Source organism: Elephantulus edwardii, unplaced genomic scaffold, assembly GCF_000299155.1.
Source record: "Elephantulus edwardii isolate Elephantulus edwardi_28Jun2011 unplaced genomic scaffold, EleEdw1.0 scaffold00153, whole genome shotgun sequence".
Taxonomy (NCBI): domain Eukaryota; kingdom Metazoa; phylum Chordata; class Mammalia; order Macroscelidea; family Macroscelididae; genus Elephantulus; species Elephantulus edwardii.
In genome coordinates, this window is record NW_006399903.1 from 2,774,098 (window position 1) to 2,791,098 (window position 17,001).

General features: G+C 46.4%; 1 protein-coding gene across 1 annotated transcript in view; it reads left to right on the forward strand.

The window, feature by feature from the left end:
• Window positions 1–17,001, forward strand: part of TRIO (trio Rho guanine nucleotide exchange factor) — a 404,313-nt gene that overhangs the window by 158,012 nt on the left and 229,300 nt on the right. The window contains exon 10 of the mRNA XM_006895017.1: window positions 279–509. Coding sequence (XP_006895079.1) covers window positions 279–509 — 231 coding nt within the window. The remainder of the gene's footprint in view (window positions 1–278; window positions 510–17,001) is intronic.

The window sequence follows — 17,001 nt, forward strand, 5'->3', positions numbered from 1 at the left end:
TGATTATCAATGGATGTGTTATGTGTGTGTGTGTGAAGTTTGTGAATTGTATGCACTTGTGAAGAATGCGTGTGTACGTATGTGTGCGATTGTGACTGTATATATTGTGTGTGCATGTGAATGCATGTGTTTGTGTCATTGTGAATGTGTGTCATTGTGCAGTGAGTGCATGCACTTGTTCATGATCCCTGCACATGTGTGTGCCTGTGAACATGTGTGGTTGTCAATGTGTGTCCCTGAACGAGTCTTGAGTAACTGCTGACTCCTTGGCCGGGCAGGTGAGTCAAGATGGCAAGTCCCTCCTGGACAAGCTACAGCGGCCCCTGACCCCCGGCAGCTCCGACTCCCTCACGGCCTCTGCCAACTACTCCAAGGCCGTGCACCACGTCCTGGACGTCATCCACGAGGTGCTGCACCACCAGCGGCAGCTGGAGAACATCTGGCAGCACCGCAAGGTCCGGCTCCACCAGCGGCTGCAGCTGTGTGTCTTCCAGCAGGACGTCCAGCAGGTCAGTGTGGGAGGTCTGCCGGGGGAGACCAGGCGAGGGGGATGAGACCGGGCGCGTGGGACACCCATGGACCCGCCCTCCAAGGGGAGCAAAAGTTGCTTCGCGATTGAGAACAGTGCTGGGCACTGTGTGCTGGTTCACGTGAGTCCTGTCATAGCAAACAGAGGGGCAGAAGATAGTGGTCAGCCTCCCGAGACTCTAGCTCAGAACCTCAGTGCTTTGTGCAGACGAGGCAGATGGCAAATTTTAATGCAGACGTTATAAATAGGACTGCAGATAGCTCTTGGAGGCCAGGCACTGCCCCATTGGGCTTAGTAGCCGCAGCTCTGGGACAGTGCAGGCCCCCAAGTGTCTGACGGATTGAACACAGACGAACCTCGTTAATGGCATGTGGGGTGTGTACGTGCGCGCACACGTGGGCGTATGCACGTGCATATTTTACCAGCACGGGCCAGTGCACCTAAGTGTGAAGTATCCTTTTGATGTCATGAATTTGCCAGCTGTTTGTGTTAGGTAATGTCCTGGCCACTTGGGGGTGCTGTTGCCATCCACATCTTCTGTTCTGGAATTGCTCGGCTCTTCATTTTGCTCTTGGCCCCGGATATTGAGTCTTCCTGGCAGGCAGCTGGAAGAATAAACAGGACGGGTCAAAGGTCAGCCTTCCAGTAACCAGGACAGCAATTTGGAGGCCTCCTACCCATAGAAGGGCTGGCATTCTCACAAGCCCACAGGTGGACTGAGACCAGTGCCAAGAGGTGCGTGTGTGTGCCTGGCTCCTGGGGCCTGATACACTCACAGGATGTGAAACCATGGACTCACATACGTGGGTCCAACCCGGGGTAGACATCGTACATGCCAGTGCCAATTGAGGACCGTTGTCCTATGATAAAAAAACCCAACAAACCACAAACCATTTCCTGTGTTTGGATGATAACTTAGCCCAGAACTGCAGGAAGGACTGGGGGTTGTGGGTTCAAGCCGCCTTTACCCGGCTGTGTGAGAGAGCAAGGTTTTCACACTTTCCCAGGGTAGAGCTCGGACACATCAGCCCGCTGGGTTAACAGTTCTCCTCTGAGGTGTGAGGGCCACTTCCAGCCCTGGGCTGGGCTATGCTGGCCGATGACTGCTGCTTCTGCTGAGGGTCCCTTGCAGTGTTAACCTGCTGACCGATAACCCCCCCACCCAGGTTCCTTCGCTACGTAGAGGTTACTGAGGTTGCAGTCAGGACACAGAGGGCCACAGGTTCAGGGCTGCCTCTAGCTTTAGAAGACGCTGTCTTTTCCTCCAGAGAGCACATGCTCAAAGGGAGAAGCCATTCTTAGAGGAGGAGAGACTTGCGTCATGTAGTGACTGTCACGGTAGAGGGGACGCAGAAGGAGGGGAAAGGTGTGTTCCCACCCGGAGCAGGACAGCCTGCGGGAGGTGTGCCTCAGCTGATATGTGACTAGGGTGGAGAGGAAGCCCAGCAGGTGAATTTCTGGAACAGTGGCCTGGGGTGTGAGAGGCCAGAGGCCCTTGGATGGACATGCAAACTAGGAGCAGTGGGATGAAGGAGGAGCCAGATCACAGCTCAGGTTAAAGGAGGACTTCTTACCAAAAGCTTGTTGAAAAAGGGAGGTTCAGAAAGATCCTTTCCTGGCCTTAGATTCCCTTGACCGGTGGGTGAGATTGGGAGGGACTCCACGGGGACAGTCTGTGTTCACATGGGGTACATGGTGTTGGAGGCATCAGTAGGTGGTTGTGGTTAAATTATCCTCTGGGCAATTGGCAGTTTGGGACTTTTGTTCACAAGAGAGAGCAGAGCTGGCAGGAGGATGTCAGGAGGATGCTCAAGTGAAGATCAAGGATTTGGCTGAGGCCGTGTGTGGGGGTAGTTGGAGTTCATGCGGACGTGGAGCCCTCGTGCATGGAAGCTAGAGCTCACAGGGCGAGTCCAGGATGAGGGCAGGGACAGGGAGGAGGAGGATAGGAACAAACAAGTGTATTTTCTCTCTTATTGCTGGAGAATTGGAACCAACTCACAGCTGACCTTCCGGCAGGTTCTCAGAGCCCATATTGGCACAGAAGATTTTTTTTTTAAATTAATTGATTTTAGTGAAAGTTTGAGAGACTTTGGATTTCCATTCATTATTGTTGCACTTTTCTCCCTGCCCAGCCCTCCGCCCAATTAGCTTTTCTTTTTGAAAAGTAAAAGGAAAAAAAATTCTTTCATTGCTATTCAAACTATCCCCCCAAGTCCACTCCACTGTGCAACCTTCGTTCTGGACTCCTCTCATAACAATAATATCTAATCATATATTGCTTTTAAACAGTTCTCTCCCTCATCTGTTTCAATGCAGTATACATCATTCATCCCCTTTCTCAGTCTTCCCCAACCCCTGTGTCAGTCCTCTTTTATAACAGTGGCACTATGCTGTATTTGTCTTACTGTGACTGAGATATTTCACTCAACATAATGTCTTCCAGGGCCACCCATGTTGTGTAATATTTCATGAGTTCTTGTTTCTCAGTGCCGCAGCTTCTCTAGCCATTCGTTGGTTAATAGGTACTTGGGTTGTTTCCAACTCTTTGCTATTGTGAACAAAGCCGAAATAAACATGGGTGAGCAGGTTTCTGCTTGGATGCTGGTTATGGTCTCTTTAGGGTATATTCCCAGTCATGGAATTGCTGGGTCAAATAGTATTTCTAGTTGCAACTTTTTGAGAAAGCGCCATACTGCCTTCCATAGTGGCTGCACCATTTTACACGTCCACCAGCAGTGAATAAGGGTTCCAGTTTCTCCCCAACCTCGCCAGCATTTGATGTTTGGTGTTGGCACAGGAGATCTTGCATCTTTCTCTCTCAGAACAGCTGTTGAATTCGAACTGCTTGCTTTTGGGTTGGCAGCACCACTCCTTGCCTGCTTGTAGAGTACTGCTGAGTCAGAACCAACCTCTAGCTGGTTTTCAGAGGCAGTAAATAGCACAGGAGGAAACTGCCCATCCTTCTTCTGGAGAGCAGCGGGTGGATCTTTCCATCCACCCTCCCAAGCATGACGTCCCTCTCCAAGGACTGGTCCCTCCTTGCAACATGTCCAGTATGTCAGATGAAGCCTCAGAATTTTTGCCTCCAAGGAGCAGCCTGGTTCCACCCTCTCTAGGACGAACCTGCTTGTTCTCCTAGAAGTCTGTGGTACATTCAGTACTCTCCAGCACCACAGCTCAAAGACATCAATTCTCCTCCTATAATCTGTAATCATTGTCCACCTCTCTGACACATAGCAAGCAATTACAAAGACCATGGCCTGAATCAAGTGCACCTTCCGCTCCAGATTGACGTCTTTGTTCTTCAGTACTCTGGATAAGTCCTTAACATTAGACTTTCCCAGTGCAGTTCATCTTTTAGTTTCCTAGCTGATGGTATCAAGAGTGTTGACTGTGGAGCCAAGCAAACTAAAGCTATTAACAATCTCAGTCTCTTCACCATCCGTCACAATGCTGCCACTTGGCCCAGTGGTGAGAATCTTTGTTTTCTTGATGTTGAGCTTCAATCCATATTGGAGGCTGCAGTCCTTGACCTTCTGCAGCAAGCGCTTCAGGTCCTCCTCAGTTTCAGCAAGCGTGTCATCTGCATAATGCAGGCTGTTGATAAGTCTACCTCCAGTCCTGACGCTACATAAACTCCTAGAGCCCAGCCTCGCGAATGATCTGTTCTGCATCATTCAAGTTGAATCTAAAGAAAATCAAATCCACAGAACCCAAAATTTGACCTTGAGTCTATTCCACTTGAATTTCAAAACCGTCTTAGGAACAGGTTTGAGGCCTTAAAAACTAATGAGCAAAGACCAGGGAAGCTGAGGGAGGCTCTCAGGAATAGGAAGAAAAGAACAAGACGGATGTCAGATGAGACTCTGAATATTGCAAAGGGAAGAAATCAAGAAATTGGGGAGCTGAACAGAAGATTTCAAAGGGTAGACTTGGAAGACAAAGTATAAGAATGAAATGTGCAAAGAGCTAGAGTTAGAAAATCAAAAGGGTCAAAGTCACTTGGCATTTCTTAAGCTGATGGAACTGAAGAATAGATTCAAGCATCAAATTGCAATATTTAAGAATGTTTTGGGACAAATATTAAATGGTCCAGGAAGCATTAAAAGAAGATGGAAGGAGTACAGAGAGTCACTGAACCAAGAGGAATTGGCTGACACAGAAGAATTTCATGAAACAATGTCTGAGCACGAAGCTGTGGTAATGAAAGAAGTTCAAGTTGCTCTGAAGCAATTGGTTAAAAACCAAGGCCCCAGGAATTGATGGCATGTCAGTTAACATATTTCAACAGACAGATGCTGCCCTGCATGTGCTCATCAAGTTGTGCCAAAAAAAATCTGGCCAACTGACTGGAAGAGATCTATATTTGTTCCATTTCCAAAGAAAGGTGACCTGACAGAGTGTGGAAATTATTGAACAGTATCATTGATATCACATGCAAACAGTATTCTGCTGAAAATTAACCAAAAACAACTTGGAACAGAGAACTGCCAGTAACTCCCCAGGAAGCCTGTCAGAGAGCCTCGGCACCCACTCACCTTTGCCCCCTGTGAAGGCAACCGAGCTTTCAGATCTGGGTTCAAAGAGGAAAAAAATTCTAGTATCTGTATGGAGCACATGTTTTTGGGGGTTCAGGGTTTAGTATCAGTTCCAGGAAGAGCCTTGAACCCCAACCCTATGAAAAGATCTCACATCATAAGACCTCAGGTATTTTGACTTTGTTTTTTAAATCTGAATCAGCAGCCACACTTAGCCACCCCCCTTCCAAAGCATCAGTCTCCTTTTTGGGAAAGAGAGAGACCTCCTGGAGATGCTGAAATGCTGAGCAGTTTACCTCAGATGACCTCGAGAGAAATGTCCCTAGAAGACTCCTTTCGATCTGACCTGCAGACCTGGCAACAGTCAGGCCCTGCCGCAGAGGGTCACTTGGCTCAATTTCCTGCCTCCAGCCATTGGGGAGCAGGGGGCCTCTCTTGTCCCCCTCCACCCTACTCCTCCTGCACCAACACACCCATCTTCAGTCATTGTCCAGCAATGGTACCGTTTTCAGAGCCACCTCAGACATAACGTTTCACCTCCCTTGACGAGCTGTTAGCCTTGGAATCATTGCAGTGAACGTTGTTTCCACGCCGTGAATCCATTCCCACCAGTCGTCCCAGTTGGCACCAGCCTGAACCATTTAGTACCTGATGTTAACCAGAGCCCTGTGTACACGGCCGAGTCAGGTCTCACTGACTTCATTTGAGGCCACATTTCACCCGTGGGGAAACTGACCTCAGGCTGCTTAAAAACAAACAAAAACCCCCAGAATTCTTGATTGTGCTTATGGGAAACTTATTCTTGGACCAAGAGGCAGTCTTCAGAACAGAGTAAAGAAACACTGCATGGTTCAAAATCAGGAAGAGTGTACGCCAGGGATGTGCCCTATCTCCATACCTTTTCAATCTCTATGCAGAACAGATCCTGTCCCCTGTTTCAGTATGCTCATCTGTATTTTGCAAATATGATTCCATCCTGATTTTACTTCTTGAGCTATGTATGACTTGAACTAGGAAGAGTTGGTTCAAAGCCCTCTTTTGGTGTTATGAATGCTTCTTAATGTTTTAGGAAGAGAATTTCTAGGGGTGTGAAAGGAACAGGTATAACGTGAGGGTGATAGAGTCTGACTTTTCCCACTGTATAAAGGGGAACTGTCCTCATCAGTAACATCCATGTTGTTGTTAGATGTTGTCAAGTACAACTTACAGTGACACTATGAACAACAGATCTGAACCCTGTCCTGTCTTGTCCCCTCATCACACTTTCAGACACACTGGAGTCCGTTGTGGCAGTCCCTGTGGCAGTCCACCTGGTGGAGAGTCATCTTCTCCTTTGCCAACCTTCCACCCAGTGTACCACCCCACGTTCTAGCACCTATTTTTACTAGTCATTTGATCCAATTAGTTTGTTGTTGACTTAGGGGCTTTACTCACAGTTGTGGGATTTATTAGGGAAATATGTTGGAAATTGCAGGAGGCAAAGAATACCACGCAATGCAAGTCCAGGGTTAATCCAGGAATCCCAAACTAGGTTAGCAAGGCACAATTCCTCAATTAGTGACTGTCCAGGATCAGTTTAGCTGCACAGATGCAAGAAGCCAGTGGTTTACAGAGTCATCACCCAGCAAACTTTATCTCAGAGCAATTATAATTAAGCTTTCCAGGTTTCAATTCAGCAAGCAAAACTTTTCACTGTGGCTACATCTCCAGCGTTCCACTGCTTACACCTTGCCACAGTCTCTTCACAGCAGTGCCATAATGTCCGCCCTCTCTCCACCACTCCATCACCAGGCTACCTCACAGTGTAGAAAGCTCACTCCCTCTTATATTGGTCCCACAGTTTTTGATGATTTGCAAGACCATGTGTCCATAGTTATGATAGCTGGAGACTGTGTCCACCCCCTACAGGACTAAACATATGGCTGGAAAAGCAGTTTTTTAGTGTTTCTGACACCAGATAGGGGAAAAGTAAAGAGCAGGGAGAAAAGTGGAAGGAATCAGTGTCTTGGAATTATTGTATGAACAGAAATTATAAGATTGTTGTTGTTGTTATGTGCCATTGAGTCATTTGTGACTCATAGCAACACTATATACAACAGCCCCGAAACCTGCTCTGTCCTGTGCCAACCGTACTGTCTCTGACACGCCTATCCTCATTACCCCAGTCTCTGAACCAATCCATCTCATCGAGGGTCATCCTCTCTTGCAGTGTCACACAACCCTGCCTGGATATTAGTTTTGTTTCACTGTCAGAAAAACCTCCACAGAACCATGAAATGTTAATAGCTGATTATTATTATTCCTGTCATTATTGTTAATGGAGTTTCCATCGAGCTTTCCATCATTTGTCTCAGGTGTCTGCAGACTAGTGTACCTTCTGGACTTAGTTATTCTGCCAGAAAGCATTTCCTTACCCAGTGGAACAGCAGACTCTTCCCTCCTCTCTCTTCCTTTCACCCATGTCTCTCATGGGATCCTCTCTGGGGCATCTGCTGGATGGCTTCACTCACAGAAGGCACAAGGAATGGAGGCCTTTGAGAATTTGCTGAGGAGTCTAGCTGCTTAATTTGGTGCCAAGCTTGAATTTGAGAAATCAAACATTAGTGTTTTTATTAGTGGAAAGTAATTACGGTTAATTGTTAGGGTAACTCTTTACGCTGGATTTTTTTTTTCTGTTGTTGTCCCTGCAGGAAGTTGGGTTATAAGTCCGAGGGAGAAAGTAGTTTGCAATATGCAGAATGCACAAGGTCTGATTACCACTCGGGGGGGGGGGGGGAATAAAAAAAAAGAGAGAGTTACTCTTTAAAGAGAATGAAATATTTTTGTCGATTAAGTGCTCAGGAATGATTTGCACTTGCTTTGCAAAGAGAAAATTGCAATGCTGGCTTGACTTGTGAAGCAAGGTGCAAAGTCGATAAGAATAATCAAAGCAAAAGCTTTGCCTTGAAGGCATCAGTAGGACATCAAATTGAATGTTTTCTTGGAACTCGAGAAATTAGTAACACTTACTTGCAGTTGCTTGCTATGCATCTGAGAGCTGGACAGTGACTGAAAATGACAGTGAAAGGATCGATGCCTTTGAGTTGTGTTGCTGGAGAAGAGTATTGAGCATACCATGGACTGGGAATAAACACATCTGTCCTGGAGAGGATGAAACCAAGTTGCTCCTTAGAGGCAAGGATTTTGAAGCTCCGTCTCCCTTATATCTTGTAGTGCTAACTGAAAGATTGTTCATTCAAGTCTACCAGCTGCCCTGCTGGAGACAGATGGGTCATTTCCTTCCATTAAAGGTTTACCTCATTTCTCCCTTCTTGATGGAATGATGTAGTGGGGAGGGGCTGGGCAGGGAGAAAAGTGTAACAGTGAATGACTGGAAACCCTAAGTCTCTGTAAACTTTCATTAAAGTTAATTAAAAAAAAAACAACAACAAACACCATCTACCTATGCAACAGGCCACCTTAAAAAAAAAGGGTTTACAGATAGTTAGAATTGACTCAGTAAACAGTGTCATAATAAATAAAAAATATTGGAAGTTGTCAAGGATTTCATTTTACTCAGATCAACACCCATGGAAGCCATGAGCAGTATGGATTGCACTGGGACAATCTGACAACAGACACATGTGTAAAGTGTTAAAGGGCAAGAATGTCATGTTGAGGATTAAAGTGAGCGTCAAGCCTCTATTTTCACATAAATCAGTGATTTGAGGAAGACTGTAGCTTTGATGCCTGTGAATTGTGTGCCCGCAGAATGTTGGATATACTGTGAACTGCACGTCTGTCTTAGATGTGCAGCCAGGATATTTGAGTGGCAGGGACGGTGGCTTTGTGTCATAGGCCGTGGCCATGTTCTCAGGCCAGGCCAGTCTCTGCAGTAGAACATGATGCTTCAGGAAATAGAGAATCAGTGACATTGAAGTAGATTGACACCGTAGCTACACCAGTGGGCATAAGTGCAGTGGAAACTGTAAATATGGAGCAGGATAAGACAGTGTTCTGCTGTACGTAGCTGTGCTATGAGTTGGAGGTGATTTATTGGGGGCATATTTTCAGGAGAGGGTAGTCATTGGAGAAGAACATCATGCTTGGAAGGGTCGAGCGTCAGTGCAGAAGAAGAAGACCCTGGATGAGATGGAGTGGCACAGTGTCTGTGGCAGTGGGGTCAGGTGTGTCACCTATGATGAGGTTGGCTCAGAACAGGATTCAGAGATGTTGTTTATATAGTTACTCTGAGTCGTAGGCAATTCAATGGCACGTAACAACAATCACAGCAAGAATTGATGCCTTTGAGCTGTGATGTTGGAGAATAATTCTGAATATCCCATGGGCTGTCAAAACTGAGAATGTTCCTTGGAGGCAAAGATGACAAACCTTCGTCTCACATACTTTGGGCATGTTTCTATGAGAGGCCATTCCTTAGACAGGGACATTGTGCGTGGAAGGTAGAAGGCAGACCAATAAGAGGAAGACCCTCAACGAGATAGATTGACACAGTAACTGCAGCAGTGGGCTGGAGTGTGTCAGAAATGATGAGGCTGGCACAGGTTACGACAGGCATCAGAGCTGCTGTTCACAGGGTCGCTGCGACTCGATGGCATCTAACAAGGGCCCCAACAACACGTGCTCTGCGTCTGAGAGCTGGACCAGGAATAGGGGTGACAGGAGAACTGACAGTTCCTTTGGGCTGTAGTGTTGGAAAAGAGTGCAGACTGTCTCATGATCTACCAGAAGGACAGACAGACATGACTTGGACCAAGTGAAACCACAAGGCTCCTTGGAGGCAGCGATGTCAAAACTTTGTCTCACGTACTCTGGACACATTGTTAGGAGAGACTCTTCCTTGGGGAGGAACACCATGCTGGGGAAGGGAGGGGGAGGAAGACCCTCACTCGGGTCGATTGACAGAGTGACAGCAGCAGTGGGCTCAGGTGTGTCAGAGATGATGAGGATGGCACAGGACAGGACAGGGTTCAGATCTCTTGTTCATAGGGCCACTGTGAGTCATACTTGACACCATGACACTCAACAACAACTGTAAACAGATGCCTTGAGGAGCTGTGGGGTTATTAAAAACAAGGTTAAAGTGGTTACCACGGTCAACACTCTTGGCACCAGTAGCCAGGAAATCAAAAAACATATTGCGATGGGGAAGTCTGCTGTTAGGGACCTCTCTAAAGTACTCAAGAGCAACGGTGTCTCTCTGGAGACTAAGGTGCACCTGATACAGGCCATGGTTTTTGCAATCATTTGTTATGCATCAGAGAGTTAGACAATGACTAGGGAGGATAGGAGAATTGACGCCTTTGAGCTGTGGTGCTGGAGAAGAGTATTGAATGTACCATGGACTGCCAAGAAAACAAACAGATTCATCCTAGAGAGGGTTAAACCAGGCTGCTTCTTGGAGGCAAGGATTCTGGGGCTTCGTCTGACATATTTTGGACATGTTGTAAGGAGAGACAGGTCTTTAGAGAGGGACATCATGCTGGACAGAGTGGAGGGGCAGTGCAGGAGGGGAAGACCCTCTATGAGGTGGATTGATTCAGTGACTGGGGTAATCGGGATGGCTGTGTCAGAGGCGGTGCGGTTGGCACAGGATAGAGCAGGGTTTAGGGCTGTTGTACATAGGGTCGCTATGAGTCGCAAACGACTTGATGGCACATAACAACAACAACAACAACAACAAAGTGGTTAACTTTTAAAACTACTTTAGAATGGTTCTTTTTTTTCCATAACAAGCAGAATTCATTTTATAATTTCCATGTAGAAGGTATGTTGAGTGGCTGTCAGTCTTCGTGGTTAGAGGGTGGTTGAAAGTATTATTGCAGAGCACTTAATACCCGTGGCTCCACATCAAAGGATTGATACGTTGGAAATGGGGAAAAGCTACGCTGCAGTCCCAGAGACATGTGGTTCAAATCCACCAGTTGCTCCACAAGAGACAGATGGGCAGCCTCCTTCTGCGTGATTAACGGCCTCCGAAAACACACCAGAGGGTCAGCTGTGGGTTGGGTCTGCCTCAGTAGTACACAAAAAGAAGTTTTCATATCAGTGGCTTCACGGGAGAAAGATGGGCAGTCCACTCCCATGGGATTTACAAACTCCTGAAACCCATTGGAGGGTCAGCTGTGAGTCACTTCTGATGGGGGAGCAATGAGTTATTTCACCTTAAAGTTATGCCTCACATTGGGGAAATTAGAACCACAGGCCCTTGCAACCGTGAAAGGCCAAAGCCCTCCTGTTTCAGTTGAGAAACTCTAGCCTCACTGAAGTCCACTGGCTTGTCCAGGAGCTCCCAGCGGCCTGATGTCCTCTATTTTGCAGAGCACAATGGACACGTTGCTTGAGAAAGCATATTCAGGTGGTGTTTCCGAGGCGGGGGCAAAGAGCTCTCGAAGCTCAGCCTCCTGTCACCATGCAGGAAGAGAGTCACTTAAGGAGATTTTAATTTTTTAAAAGCACTTCCCATGTTTTGTTCATTGAGCTGGTTTCAGCACAGAGCAGACCCTGTGGGCTAGAGCTGTGGGTTCCCGAGGCTGGAGCTTTTCTGGGTGCAGACCGGCACAGCTCTCATTTTGGAGTTCTGTCACCTTTTTGTTAGGTGCCGTCGAGTAAACTCTTGACTCAGTAGCAGCTGCTCGTGAGACAGAACACAGCACTGGGCCACACAGCCGCCACTACTGCGCAGAGCCCATTGTTGGTCACCAGTGGTCTCACAGTCCCATCTCGTGGGGTGGGCGTCTTCGTGTTTGTTACTGACCCTCTACTCAATTGAAGCTTGAATGATCCTTCTCCTTCTCCTTCTCCAGAGCCACTTTTTAATTTGTTTGCATGTAACCATTGCTGTCGTTAGGTGCCCTCAAGTCAACTCCGACTCATGGGAGCCTCTAACCAGCAGATTGGAACCTTGCTCTGTCCGGCACCACACCTACCATCTCAGCCAGCATCAAGTGCGTTGTTGAGGCCACTGTGTCAATGATCCATCTCCTGGAGGATCTTCCTTCTTCTCTAACCCTCCAATAGCCATCTCGTGAGCATTGAATGAAGAGAGAAAAAGCACCTGTAAATGTCTTCCTTCGTTTCGCATAAGCACAATCAAGTGTTCTGGGATTCCCATTCTCTCAGTCAGCCAGTTTGTTGTGATCCACATAGTCAAATGCTTTTGCATAGTCAGTGAAACACAGATAGTCATTCCTCTGGGACTCTGCTTTCAGACAAGATCCATCTAACATTGACTGTGATGTCCCTAGTGCCACGGCCTCTTCTAAACCCAGCCTGAACATCTGGCAGTTCTCTGTTGATGTGCTGTTGCAGACATTTTGCGATAATTTTCAGCAGACTCTTGCTTGCATATGATATTAATGATACTGTTCGATAATTTCCATACTCTTGTCAGGTCACCTTTTTTTTGGATTTGGAATAAATATGGATCTCTTCCGGTCAGTTTGCAGTTATTTCCTGTGCCTCAGAAAGCTGGACAGTGCCTAGGGATGATTGAAGAAGAGTTGATGGTCTTTGAGTTGTGGTGCTGGAGAAGAGTATTGAATATACCATGGACTGCTAAGAGAACACACAGGTTTGTCCTGGAGAGGGTGATACCAGGCTGCTCCTTGAAGGCAAGGATTCTGAAGCTCTGTCTGACATACTCTGGACATGTTGAAAGGAGAGATCAGTCCTTGGAGAAGGACATCATGCTTGGAAGGGTGAAGGGACAGCACAAGAAAGGAAGACCTTGAATGAAATGGGTTGACTCAGTGCCTGGGGAAATGGGGATAGGTGTTTCTGAGACAATGAAGTTACCTCAAGATAGAGCAGAATTCAGAGCTGTTGTTGCACATAGCAGCTTGACAGACATAACAACAACAACAGCGTCTTCCTACGCACTTGGCTCACAGTTCCCCTGCCTTTGACTGCCTTCAGCAATGAGTCTGTATTCCTACAGTTGATCAAGTCGCTCAGGCAAATGATGTGGTATGAAGACTTGCTGAGTGGCCTTGGCTGGAAATAAAAGCACATGACTGAAGCACTCATTTGGGCAATAAAATATTTTGTCAGCGCAGGAGAAAGAAGTATGAGGCTAACGTAAGTATGTTAATTTAAAAAAAAAATTGAACATTCATTTCTGTGTTTTAAAAAAATTTTTTAGTTACATTTCATCAATATACTGTCTTCATTTACCAACATAGTTAGGGTCTAGAGACTAAATTATGCTAAGTCAGCATTACATGAAAATGGGAGAAGGCCAAATCAGAGACCTCTCCAAAGTACTGAAGAGCAACGATGTCAGTCTGAAGACTAAGGTGCGCCTGATACAGGAATATATCATGGACTGCTAAGAGAGAGAAAAACCCAGGTTCATCCTAGAGAGGATGAAACCTGGCTGCTCTTTGGAGGCAAGAATTCTAAAGCTTTGTCTGACATACTTTGGACATGTTGCAAGGAGGGACCAGCCCTTGGAGAGGGACGTCATGCTTGGGAGAGTGGAGGCACAGCGCAAGAGAGGAAGACCCTTGATGAGATGGACTGTCTTAGTGCCTGAGGTAATAGGGGTGGGTATGTCAGAGACGATACAAGGTTGGCTCAGGATAAAGCAGGATTCAGAACTGTTTTACATAGGGTCGCTATGAGTTGCAGGTGACTCGACAGCATAAAACAACAACAGCAGCATTACCTAGCTGCCTCATTGTGTCCTTGGGGAGCTGTGTTGGCATAGTGGAAAGAAACTGTCTTGCCATTCGCCAGCAGCTCTCTGGGAGGAGGATGAGCTTTCTCCTCCCACGCAGGTTACTGCCTCTGAAAACCCTTCGGACGGTCAGCTATGGGTCGGTTCTGAGTCAGCAGCACACAACAGCAACAACAGTTACACCCATAGGTGCCAGAGCTCCGGTGGTGGGTGGTGTAGTCTGTAAGGCGTCATCCTGCTGACCCAAAGGCATACTTCCCTGGCCTTGGACTCCACCAGTGTCTCCTTACGAGCAAGACGGACAGTCTCCTCCTGTGAGATTTACTCTTTTGCGAACTGCTGGAGGATCAGCTGTGAGTCAGTTCTGACTTAAGGGACAATGAGTAAAAGCGAGTTTTGTCCTTCAGGAATTGCCATCCAAGCCCCGTCATGAGACATCATGAGTTCAGGTCCAGCCAAGTAGACACATAGGCTTCATCTTCTCTTCATCTTCATCGTCCCAGGCTTTTGGTCTCACTTTCTATCTTGGTGTTTGTAACTACCGGATTGACCTTGTTAACACGTTGCCGCACACTTAAATTGACCACTGTGCTTAGAAACACACTTTTCCCCCCCACATCATTTGCGGCAATGTGTTAATATGCAAAATAGTAGTCTCTTTACTAACTTTAGCTTTGCACAATGTTGGACAATGAAATAAGCGAAGAGACTTAAAAATCCAAACAAAGAAACCATCCTCAAGTCAGAACGTCCTCCAAGCCCATCCTGCACCTGGTTTTCAGAGGCTGTAACGTACGGCGGAGGGGACTGCTCATCTTTCTCTCTTGGAGCCACTGGTAGATTGAACCCACCACCTTGGCGGGGAGCAGCGAAGGTGTAGCATATTAGCAGTGTCAGTAAAAACAAACAGGATCTAACGGCAAGATGTCCCCTTTGTCTACCTGCATTTAATAAGATTTGAAATGGCATTGCTTCATTTACCAAGGTCTGCTCTATCACTAAAATACCGTTGATTTGCTACTAAATGGGAGAATCTGATCTAAATGACCCCGTCAGGAGCCATTCTCTGAAAGCAAAGCCAGAACCCCCACTATCTCCATTTCTGGATTCAAGTCACAGCAAACATTTGAACAGGGAAGTTCACAAAATTAGTGAAAGTTGACTAATTTTGGTTTTCTAGCAAATGTAGGGTGGAGCAGGGAGGAAGTTCCTGTTTTACAACTTGGAAAAATCTGATTTTGTATAAGAACATGGAAAATTAATTGTGTCTTAGAATTACCTTTGTTTCTTGTTTGCTTCATGTAGTAACATTTTGTTAGAATGAACCCCAAATCAGTAGAACTATTTATTTTCATTTTTGTGTGCATAAACTATGACTCAGGAGGCGCTCTCATGATTAATAGGGCATAAACCATATTAATTCGCTGTATCACTCCCTCTCTCCCTCCCTCCCTCATTGACATCAAGTCAGAACCCACTCATAGCTGACTGTCCAGTGCGCCTCTGAGGCAGTTAAATTGCACGGGAGTAAATTGCTCAGTTTTCTCCACAGAGACCTCAGTGGGTTTGAGTAGCCAGAAAGGCAAAACCTTTGGGTCAGCAGCACAACTCACTATACAGTACACCACTCGTTGTTGTTGTTGGGTACAGAGCCAAACCAGAGTTGACCCTCCACAGAGTTTTCATGGCAGTAAATGGCACAGAAGTTCTTGATAGTCTTACTTCAGCAAAGCAGCTGGTGAATTTGAACCATGTACCTTTGGATTGGCAGTACAATTCCTTATCAGTAAGCCACCTGAGCACCCTATATATTCACTATGTAGTGTCTCTTTAAATCAGTATCCCGAGTAGACAAATGTTTGCATGCATTTGCAGAATAGGCTTTGCATGGTATTTGGGGTCTCCTGAGTGCACAACACACTGCATCAGGGAGCTGGACAATGACTAGGGAGGATAGAAGGGAAATTGATGCCTTTGAGCTGTGGTGCTGGAGAGAGTATTGAGTGTACCATGAACTGCCAAGAAGACAGACAGGTTCATCCCAGAGAGGATGAAACCAGGCTGCTCCTTGGAGGCAAGGATTCTGAAACTTTGCGTGACGTACTTTGGGCATGTTGCAAGGAGAGACCAGTCCTTGGAGAGGGAGATCATGCTTGGGAGGGTGGACAGACAGCACAAAAGAGAAAGACCCTCTTTGAGATGAACTGATTCCGTGACTGGGTTAATGGGGGGGTAGGTGTGTCGGAGATGGTGAGTTTGGCAAGGGATAGAGCAGGGTTTAGGGCTGTTGTACATAGGGTCGCTATGAATCGCAGGCCGCTCAGCGGCACGTAACAACAAGAAGAGCACAATGTATGTGTTGTTGTTTCTTGTGTTATGCTGGATGTCTCCTGAGTTTTTCAAGTAGCAATTCCAGAGATGAATGTTCATATTAGAAAGGTTAAAGGTCTTTATCATCAACAACCCGCGTTCCGCAGATGACACATCCTTGCTTACTGAAACTGAGGAGGACGTGAAGTGCTTGTTGCAGAAGGGCAAGGACTGCAGTATGGGCTTATGAACTAGTGTTCCCGTCCTGGAAGTTCCTGTTGCTATTATTGTCCAGTTCCGTCAAGTCCATTCCAACTCTGCGTAGATGTGTGTAGAACAGATCAGAACCTGACGTAGAATAATCACGCTGATGTCTTTGCTGTGCTGTATGATGCACCTTTAGTGCGTGTTACCAGACACACCCCCTGCATTCATCACCGGAGTATGTGAGAGGCCGGCCTGGCGGGATCAGTCACTTCTCAGAACAGTCTCATAGGAGAAGTTGGTCTTGATAATATCTGGAGTTCATCACTGTGCTATTGCTTTTTTTTTCTTTCTAAAAAGTTTATTATTTCCGCTCTTACATTTACATTTTTAAAAAATTATTGTTAATGGAAATTTACAGAGACTTTGGATTTCCATTCATTCATTGTTGCACTTTTCTCCCTGCTCCACCCCTTCGCTCTTCTCTTTGAAAAGTAAAGAGAAATTCTTTCATTGTTTCACAATCCCTCCTCCTAGGTCCACTCCACTGTGCAGCCTTCCTTCTGGACTCCTGTCATAACAGTAATACCTAATCATACATCCCTTTTAAACAGTTCTCTCCCTCATCTGTTTCAATGAAGTATACATTATTGAACCCATCTTTCTCAGTCTCCCTCCAACCCCGATGTCAGTCCCGTTTTACAGCAGTGGCACTATGCAATATTTGTCCTTTTGTG